Below are 10,495 nucleotides of genomic sequence, written 5' to 3' on the forward strand. Positions count from 1 at the left end.
AATACAGAAAAGTAAATGGAGGAAAATCGTTCATTGGGAAAAGAAATTAAACACAAAAGAAAGTACTAACTGAGGAACTGAGGAACCAAAAAATATAAGACTTACAAAAACAAAGAGCAAAATGGCAGAAGGCCCTCCTTATCAGCAATCACTTTAAATGTAAATGGGTTCAACTTAACAATGAAAAGGCAAAGATTTGCAGAATAGATTTAACGGAAAAAAAAAAAAACCACAATGCTGACCTACAAGAGATTTAGATCCAAAGACACAAATGAATTGAAAATTAAAAGACAGAAAAAGATTTTGTGCGCAAATAGTAATCCAAAGAGAGTGGTGACGATTATACTAACATCAGACAAAATATTTGAAGTCAAATTGTTGCAAAAGATAAAGACACACATTACACATTGATAGAAGGGCCAATCCTTCAAGATATAACAATGTAAATATATCTATATCAAACAAAAAAGCCTCACATATACATGAAGCAAAAATGGACAGAACTGAAGGGAGAAATAGTTCCATAATATTAGTTGGAGACATCAGGGCTTCATTTCAATAATTGGTGTTTCTCAAAAAATTAAACATAAATTTACTATGTGATCCAGCAATTCCACTCCTAGGAATCAACCCAAGAAAACTGAAAACATATGTCCACGCAAAGATTTGTTTGTGAATGTTCGTAGAGGCATACTTATAGTAGCCAAAACCTAAAAATAGTCCAAATGTCCATGGTTTGGATAAAGAAAATGAAGTATACAACAACATACTATTTTCTGCAATAAAAAGCAAACCAGTAAATCGTATAGCAATATTAACAAACCACAAAATCATTATGCCAGGTGAGGGAAGTCAGACACAAAAGGATGCTCGGGTGGCTCAGTCAGTTAAGCATGCTCTTGACTTCAGCTCATGTCTAGGTCTCAGGGTCATGAGATCAAGCCCCTTGTCCAGCTCCTCGATAGGTAGGCAATCTGCTTAAGATTCTCTCTCTTCTTCTCCTTCTGCCCTTACCAGGCCCTCCCCCTCTTAAAAAAAAAAAAAAAAAAAAAGTTGGGGCATGTGGGTGGCTCAGTTTTTGAGTGTCTGCCTTTGGCTCAGGTCATGATCCTAGGGTCCTGGGATTGAGCCCCGCATCGGGCTCCCTGCTCAGCCTCTCCCTCTTCCACTCCCCCTGCTTGTGCTCCCTCTCTTGCTCTCTCTTCCTCTCTGTCAAATAAATAAGTTAAATCTTGAAAAAAAAAATTAGACACAGGGCACCTAGGTGGCTCAGTGGGTTAAAACCTCTGCCTTCAGCTCAGGTCATGATCCCAGAATCCTGGGATCGAGCCCCACATCAGGCTCCCTGCTCAGCGGGGACCCTGCTTCCCCCTCTCCCTCTCTGCCTGCCTCTCTGCCTATGTGTGATCTCTCTCTCTGTCAAATAAATAAATAAAATCTTTTTTAAAAATTTAGACACAAAAAACCACATGTTGTGTCATTTCATTTATATGAAATTTACAGAAATGAGAAATTTTTAGAGGCAGAAATCATAGCAGTGGAAATAGATGTGGAAATTGCGTGTGTAGACACAAGAGAACATTTGGAGCTGGTGAAAATGTTCTAAAACTGCATTCTAGTGATTGTTGTACAACTCTATAAATTTATTTAAAAATATTTAACTCACACCTACAATGGATGCATGTTATATACTATTTAAATTATGCCTCTATAAAAGTGTCAAAAATGACTCATATACTTCAATCTAGTTTTGGTAAAAAAAATATGAATAAAATGTGTACTTTTCACATTCATATATGCACTAAAGATGTAAAATGCACACAGCTAACTTTCTATAACAGCCTAAGTATAGTTTTCTCATAAGTGAGGGGCTGAAATTAATCACCTTTTGTCCTTCTCTTTCCCTAGGACTATATACTTCTTTTTCTCAGATTAAATGATCCACGTTCTCAATGGCACAGGTAATTCAGAACATAAAGTAAAATCCTACAATTCAAGGACTGAACATTCTCACCGCCAAGTATTCATCTTCTACAACCCTGAAGACCCATGAGCTCCAGCAAAATCTATGACTTGTTGAAGCAAACACTTAAATTGCTGACATTCTGTGTGTGGAACCATGTTCCACAGCTGGTGAGTGAACCTGGCTCTCCAAAGGAAAACATTTACGTTCGAATGATTTGCACATAAACTTTCATTCTAAACTTTGGCTAATGTTCACACAGAACTATTAGGAAAATCATTTTTAAAAATTCATCTTTAAATTGCTTACTGCAGTCATTTGTCTGAAGTCTTAAAATAACTCACAGCTAAGAACTGTTACAAATATATCAATGGAATAGTAATGTCTTTGATTTCTCAGCCCTTGCCCAACACTTTCTTATCAGTTTCACAAAGGAAAAGTCCCTTGTTGAAGCCAACAAATGGTTTCTCTTTCACAATGGTTCTATAAACAGCCTTAGTGAAATGAGTTTCCTGTTTATGGCCATTAGTCCAAGTCCCACAAACACACAACCCAGACTGCTTTGTGACAAGCATTCTTACTCCTGGCTGTAACTCACATGTGGGAACTTCTTTACCACTGTCATTCAGGCTAGATACACATTCCTGTGCATAAATTATAATGTAATGAAGGAATATAACAGAAGACATGTTGAACTGTCAATGTACAAAATCAACATCGCATGTGTGGTAAATATGTTCATTTCATTCTTTGTGTCATGTTTATGCCAAGCTAAACCAAACACAAGGTTACATTTTCTTTTCTTTTCTTTTTTAAAGATTTTATTTATTTATTTCACAGACAGAGATCACAAGTAGGCAGAGAGGCAGGCAGAGAGAGAAGACGAAGCAGGCTCCCTGCGGAGCAGAGAGCCCGATGCAGGGCTCGATGCGGGGCTCGATGTGGGGCTAGATCCCAGGACCCTGGGACCATGACCTGAGCCGAAGGCAGAGACTTTAACCCACTGAGCCACACAGTCGCCCCCAAGGTTACATTTTCAATACAGCCTTCCACTTATATTTTATCATCATCTCTATCAGATGTCGGTAAATAATGATTTTTTTTTACTCCATAGGTAAGGAAACATTTAAAATTGAAGCATAAAGTGTGATAGATTTCAGTGGTAGTTAACTTCTTAGCAGAATAGAATTAATTTGTGCATTTTTCTTGTCTATTCTTTACATTGACTTCTTTATAGCCCTTAGTTGTATCTTCACTCCACTATCTTTTCCTTTAGTATTTTCTGAGCACACATACTGTTCCAGGCTTTGTGCTATGCACAGGACACAACTATGAACCAGACAGACAAAATCCCTGAATCAAAGACCTCTCAAACATCAAAAATTTAATGTCTAAGCAGTAACAAGTATATAAAATCTTAATTAATGAGTTTTACATCCAGAGAAACAACAGTGAGCATTTTTCACACAATAAACAAAATTCAGACTTTTAAAATGTCCTGCCTGTGGGCACATGCTACCATTCAAGAATCAGGATTATTATTATAGAATCAGGACCATAAACCCAGGCTTTATTCTAAGACATAACTTTTATTCTTTTTTTTTTTTTTACATTTTTTGCAAAATCCTTCTGGCCTGAAATTCTAAATCCTGGCTGGCCCTGAAGATTTATTTTTAGAAAGCTCAAGAAACAACTATTTTAGTTACTCCTCTCCATTTCCCATCTTGAGCATAAACACATTCAAGATAATCATCATTCGGGTACAACCAACTGATGAGTCATAATCTCCCACCCTTCCAAGTCCCATCACCCCTCGGTATCCTGAAAGGTAGGTCTGCACCTGTGGCTGCCAACACGGGGCTAGAGCGAGCATCTGAGAGCCCAACTTCTAGAACTCCCCTTCCCTGTCTTGTCTCCAACACACTTCTGTCCTCATTAGATAAGAGTTCTCACGTCAGCAATCAGTACATCTTCTCAAGCCCTCAGCTGTGAAAGCAGAAAGCACTATTCAGCAGCACTCTTGTTCACCCCTTATTTCTCAGAAAGAACACAGTATAACACCGGATAGCATTCTTTTTCCAAAGGCTATAGCTTGGCCTAGAAACACAGTCTGCTGAATGATCTCAGAAAAGCCACTTCGTACTCTATCTAGGACTGTGCACCAAAGTTTAAGGACCTATCCTGGAAACTCAATCAGCACAGAAAATATGACTTTTCTGGACCTCCAAGACCATAGTATCAACCTATGAGCGTTCAAAAGAAAATGCCAGATGAAGAGAGTGAAGGCTGGCCCATTCCCAGGCAAATCTCGGGGAGAGGAGATATTTGAAAATTTCTTCCCCTTGCACTTCCTCTTCCCATAGTCAGAACAGCTCTCTGCAAAGTTGGGTGTGCCAGGCAATCCAATGGGGTGCCAGAAGGGAATATCAAAATGTGGTTTTTTTCATTTAAAAATGAAGAAATTCAGTTTAACTAATATTTAGTGTGCACTCTGCTTAGGGCTTTACCCCATCCACGAGTCAGCCAGTCACAATGGTCCTGAGTGTCTGTCTGCCCAAGGGTAGAGGAGGAGGGGTTGCACCAGGCTCTCATCTGACCATGACACACCGAAGCTTACGTGGGCCTGATTAAGTAGACACGTGGGTTCTATTCTCCTAGACAGCAGAACAGTTCCAACCATGTACTAAAATGAGGAGTGACAAAGAAATTCTTTCAATGACACACATTCACTGTTTATCTCATGGTAAAGTATTTAAAACTTTGAAATTTAAAGTTGAGTCACACTTTTTTTTTTTCCGCAAAAAATTCCAGATTTGCTCTTTCCGGGATGACAAGGAACTGCCAGTAATATACTACCTGATACATATTTACAAAAAAATAGAGGTACCTATGAAAGTAAAGGTATTGTATCAACAATGTGTGAAAAAGCAAATAAGATTCTAAAGAAATGTACGTTTTGAAAAGAGTGCTTTGGAAAATAGATGTTTGGAAATGTTTCATATTTCTGTTGTTCAAAAGACAGAACTAGGGTACCCTAAAATTTCTCCTATTTGCACAGTTTAAAAACCTGGACAAAGAATTTTGTAATGTATTTTAATATTTTCCAAAAAACTACTTGCAGTGAGTTTTAAATCTATTTTTTTAAACCCTTAAAACATAACACCTTCCTACCAGGAAGTACTGAATGCCATCTGAAAAGCAAACATTGACTGGCCAAGTGTCTACTTTAAAAAATTTTTAGAATAATTGAAGGATGGGCAGAAATATGAGTACCATGATTTCAAGAATTCAGACAGTATCAGACCTGCCCAGTTACACAGAATTCCATGCTCCCAAAGGCCCCCTCACTTAATTTGAGGCTCTGCTATCACCATCTTGAAATTCATAATCTTTGAACAGGGGGCTCACATTTTCATTTTGCCCCGGGCTCTGTGAATTGTTCTGGGATTCAGTGGTCAGTGCAGTGGTCCTTCTTCTTGAATCTACAGATTTTTGAGCTATATTTTCAGCTGTGACAACTACTAATTTCAACTATCAATGTAAAACAGACCTTGAATTGACAGATCATAAGTGCTAAACTAACTTTGCCAAAAATAATGATATACATAATCACACTTGTATATTTATAAATAGTTACAATCAGAAATTAAATATTTAGGGGCAGCTGGGTGGCTCAGTGGGTTAAAGCCTCTGCCTTCAGCTCAGGTCATGATCCCAGGGTTCTGGGATGGAGCCCCGCATTGGGCTCTGTGCTCAGCAGGGAGCCTGCTCCCCCCCACACCCCTGCTCTGCCTACTTGTGATCTCTGCCTGTCAAATTAATAAATAAAGTCTTTAAAAAAAAGTTACCACCTGCTTTTAAAAAAAAGAAATTAAATATTTAAAGAAATCAAACTTACTTGGCGCTGTTAATAAAGGAAATTAACAAGTATTTTCATCATTGTTATTTTAGTTTTTTATTTCTATTCTTGCCTGTCCTCTAGTACTCACCGTATATTAATAAAGCAATACATGCATATAGTTTACAAGTAAATAAGCACGTATTGGCATTGCATGTTCAGCTATTGTCGTTTATGGAAGTGCGCAACCAAGAGTTTCTAAAACCCTGACCTAGATTCTCAATGGTAATCTTTTGCTTGCGGAGCGCAAATTCCGAAATTACTCCCTCTTCCGGCAGCACTTTCCCATTCCTCAGCAATATTTCCCAGTAGAACGAGGGGAGCAATTCTGAATTACGGCTCAGCGTAATTCAGGATTTCAAATCAGGACTGGGTTCAAATCCCGCTGCCTTCCTTTAAGACTCAGGCACGTTTCTTAACCTGTCCAACCGCTCCGGTTCCCTGCGCTGCTGTGAGGATCCGTGGGTGAAGACCTGGCACACCCCAGATGCTGATTAAGCACCAGCAACTTTATCATTTACGCCAGGTGTTCGCGGTAAGAGTCTGACGGACCCTGAGCGCAGGGTCCATCTCTGAACAGTTCAAGTCTCATTCGCCACAGTGACCTGAACGCGGACGCTTCGGGGAGGGCGGTGAGGTGCATCTTCGTGACACCGGAGGGAGGGGTGCTACCGATACAACCTAAAAGTTCTCTCCAAACTCGCCACGGAAACCCACTGCAACCAACTTCTCCCAATAAGGTCGGGGAGACAGAAGTGCCTGGAAGGAGGCGCGCCAGTGAAGCCGAGGGGGCACTCATGGCCTGGCCGGGCGCTGCTTGAGTGATGGAGGCAGCATGGGGCGACAGTTCCATGCACCCCGAGGCGCATCAGGGGACTTTCACCTCTGCGCCCGCAAACTTAACCTCAGCCTTCACTTACCTCGAGTGCTGTACTGGTCCCGGCCTCGGAAGGCGAACTGGCAAGGGCGGAGCTCCCGCAGGATCGCTACGGGGCACCGAGCCCATCTCCCAGGGTCGCCCGCCCGCGCGGGGCCTGGGGGAGCCCTTCCCTGTCTCCTGGTATCGCTAGCGCACGGGGAAAGACCCCTCCTTCTGCTGAGGGCCGCAGGCCAGCGCCGAGAGGGGGCCGGCCCCTCGCCACCCCGCCCTCATTCACTCCCGGGACCGTACCTGGATGGTGTGGCCGCTAACCGCGGCGGTGGGCCCCCCCACCAACTTGCAGTAGAGCTCGGGCCGCGCGCCGCCGGGCTCCCGCTCTCCGCAGGTGGCCGTGGCCGAAATCCTCGCCGCCTCGGCCAGGTTGAAGTAGGGCGGGTGCAGTCTGAGCCGGGCCGCGGTACCGGGTTCCCGAGCGGCGTTCACCGCGGGCGGCAGCAGCAGCAGCAGCAGGAGCAGCAGAACCGGCCTCAATACCCAGCCTGGAACCCGCGCGGCCGCCGCCATCCTGCAGCGCGCAATCACCCCGAGAGGAGCGAGCTCAACCCTGGGTGTGGGCGGCGGCTAATCCGCGCCCCCGCCCCACGCGCAGCGAGCCCTGGCGGTGCAGTCGGCTTCTCTGGTGTGGAGCCTGCGGCGGCTGGAGCGGGCGCCCAACGAAGCAGGAACTGACAGCGCACAGCCTCGGGCCAACAGACCAGGTCTCTGCAGCGCGCTGCGCCCTGCAAACTTCGCGGGCGGGGAGAGCGAAAGGCGTTCCCGGGCTCTCACCCTGGCGGCAGAGGCGGGGGCCGGGACCGCCCCACCTTCACGCCCCGCGCAGAAATCAGAACGTCCTCCTCTCCAGCTGCTCACGTCTCAGACCAGTCAGAAAAGCCAGCCCGGACCTCGGACAAAGGGGAAGGCTTGGGTGAGACATTAGAACAAATTGGCACTGCGTGCAGAACTTAAATCAAAGACCTCGTGGCTTCCCGGACGTCTCAGTTGTCAAAAGACAAGTCCCTTCAGTTTCTCAAACACTGTGCGCCAACAGTATCTGTGGCACTACAGCGCATTCAGAGTCTGGGACCCAAGGAGCTCACGGGGAATGGGGAGTGGCGGAACAGACCCATTTAAAAGACAGCCAAGAGCGCAGGTTGTCGTTTGCCAAGCTGCCAAAACACCTTGGGGGGGGGAGGGGAATCTTTAAATGCCCGATCTGCTACATTTTACAGATAAACTGAGAGATAATGAGCGAATTTCTGGAGCGGTCAAGCTGGCGTCAGAGCAGAGGGTACGCCCAAACCCGGGCTGAGATTTGGTCTTCTTTGCAGAATGTCTCCCCTAAAACCGAGCCGTTTTAGGCGCTCTGAGCACTTCAGGGAGAGTGCCCCTGCTGCCGGCCAGGACTGACCCGAGTGCCTCAGAGGAAGTGGGCTTACTCCGAAGGAAGGAGAAGGGAAAAAGAGGGAGGGTGTGAGAACATTACGTGAGCAAAGATTGAGATAACCATTTAAAAAAAAAAAAATGGTACAGTTGAAAGGAGTAGAAGTGACCAGTGTATTTATTAAATACTGGGATGTTTGCTAGAAAGAAGGCAGTGTACCTATTTAACCATCTGTTCTTCAAAAATAAAAGGAGAGGAGGGGCGCCTGGGTGGCTCAGTGGGTTAAGCCGCTGCCTTCCGCTCAGGTCATGATCTCAGGGTCCTGGGATCCAGTCCCGCATCGGGCTCTCTGCTCAGCAGGGAGCCTGCTTCCTTCTCTCTCTCTCTCTGCCTGCCTCTCCATCTACTTGTGATTTTTCTCTGTCAAATAAATAAAATCTTTAAAAAAAAAAAAAAAAAGGAGAGGAAAAGGAATTTGTGAGTGTAACCAAAAAGGAGAAGCCACAAAGATTGATAAGTTGACAGAGAAACTAAAAGTTTTGTATATCCAAAAGCACCGTAATTAAACACAAATGGCAAACACGTGAGGAGAAAATGTTTACCATAAAGGACATAGGATAAATTAATACACAAATTGTTTTCACCAAACTATAAACAGTGGAATACTCAAGGCTAAGAATCCTAAGATAATTAACAGGAGGAAAAAAAACTTCTCTAAGCTAATAAACATATGAAAAAACTCTTGACCTTCCTGGGAATTGCAATGCAATGCAAACAAAGTACCAGGGAGACTCATCTTTGGCCTATCAAACCTGGAAAGCTTTTTTAAAACAACCACAGTAAAGCAGAGAATTAAGGGAATCAAGTATCACAGCATATATTTTGCCCTCACAACACCATGCACATTTATATCCAGGAAATAATTAAGAAAGTTTGCAAAACTTTAGTGGCAAGTGTGTATCAGAGTTATTTTAGGTTTTTGAGTTTTGTTTTTTTTAATTTAAAAGAATCTAAATGGGGGTGCCTGGGTGGGTCAGTGGGTTAAGCCTCTGCCTTTGGCTCAGGTCATGATCCCAGGGGCTGGGATTGAGCCCCACATCAGCTCTCTGCTCAGCAGGGAGCCTGCATCCTCCTCTCTCTGCCTGCTACTATGCCTACTTGTGATCTCTGTCTGTCAAATAAATAAATAAATAAAATCTTTAAAAAAAAAAAAAAGAAAGAAGTTAAGATCTAAAGAAATGGAAATACATCATATGTAGCATGGATTGAGAGATAATATGGTTAAGACGGCAGTATTTCCTAAAGCAGTCTAAAGAGTCAGCACAATCCCTGCCAAAATCTCAGGCACTATTTTTGCAGATCATATTGACAAAGTGATCTTAAAATTCATGTGGAAATGTGAAGAACCCAGAATAGCCAAAACAATCTTGGAAAAGATGAACAAAATTGGAAGACTCACGCTTTCTCTATTTCAAAACTTAACACAAACTTACAGTAATCAAGAGAGTGTGGTACTGGCATAAGGATAAACGTATAGATCAATGGAATGGAAGTGGGAGTCCAGAAATAAACCTTTATATTTCTGGCCACTCAATCTGCACCATTTTTACAATGCCAAGACCATTCAATGGGGAAAAAGTAATCTTTTTGATAAATGGTGCTAGGACAGCTGGCTATCTACAGACAAATGAATCAAGTTGGATGCCTGCCTCACACCATATACAAAAATGAACTCAAAATGGATCAAAGACCTAAATGTAAGAACTAACACTGTAAAACTCTTAGACAAAAACGTAAGAGTAAATCTTTCTGGTTTTGGATTAGATAATGGTTTCTTAGATATGAAATTGAAAGCACATGCAACAAAAGAAAAAATTAAATGAACCTCATCAAATTTTAAAACTTTTGTACTTCAGGGGCACCTGGATGGCTCCGTGGGTTAAAGCCTCTGCCTTCGGCTTGGGTCATGGTCTGGGGCTCCTGGGATCGAGCCCCGCATCACATCGGGCTCTCTGCTCAGCAGAGAGCCTGCTTCCTCCTCTCTCTCTCTCTGCCTGCCTCTCTGCCTACTTGTGATCTCTATCTGTCAGATAAATAAATAAAATCTTAAAAAAAAAAAAACTTTTGTACTTCAAAGAACGCCATCAAAAAAGGTGTAGAGACAACCCAAAGGTGGAAGAAAATATTTGCAAAATCATATATCTGATAAGAGAGTCTTATCTAGATTAAAGTACTCTACTAAGCCATTAAAAGAATCAGATGACTGAAAAAGATTTTTTTGAATAGAGATTTCTTCAAAGAAGATATAAAAATTGGTCAATAAGCACATGG

The 10,495-nt window shown here is 42.9% G+C and overlaps 1 protein-coding gene across 5 annotated transcripts in view; it reads right to left on the minus strand.

Annotated features, from left to right (window-relative positions):
- LAMA3 (laminin subunit alpha 3) overlaps nucleotides 1–7,575 on the minus strand; it is a 264,586-nt gene extending 257,011 nt beyond the window's left edge. For 2 of the 5 annotated variants that reach the window (XM_032311338.1, XM_032311337.1), the window contains exon 1: nucleotides 7,033–7,564. In XM_032311338.1, the coding sequence (XP_032167229.1) occupies nucleotides 7,033–7,305 (273 nt within the window). In that variant the 5' untranslated portion in view covers nucleotides 7,306–7,564. Of the gene's footprint in view, nucleotides 1–7,032 lie in introns of all 5 variants that reach the window. The other 3 variants (XR_004278281.1, XM_032311341.1, XM_032311342.1) reach the window with 3 other exon arrangements.
- Nucleotides 7,576–10,495: the final 2,920 nt, after the last annotated feature.

Source organism: Mustela erminea, chromosome 13, assembly GCF_009829155.1.
Source record: "Mustela erminea isolate mMusErm1 chromosome 13, mMusErm1.Pri, whole genome shotgun sequence".
Classification (NCBI taxonomy): Eukaryota; Metazoa; Chordata; class Mammalia; order Carnivora; family Mustelidae; genus Mustela; species Mustela erminea.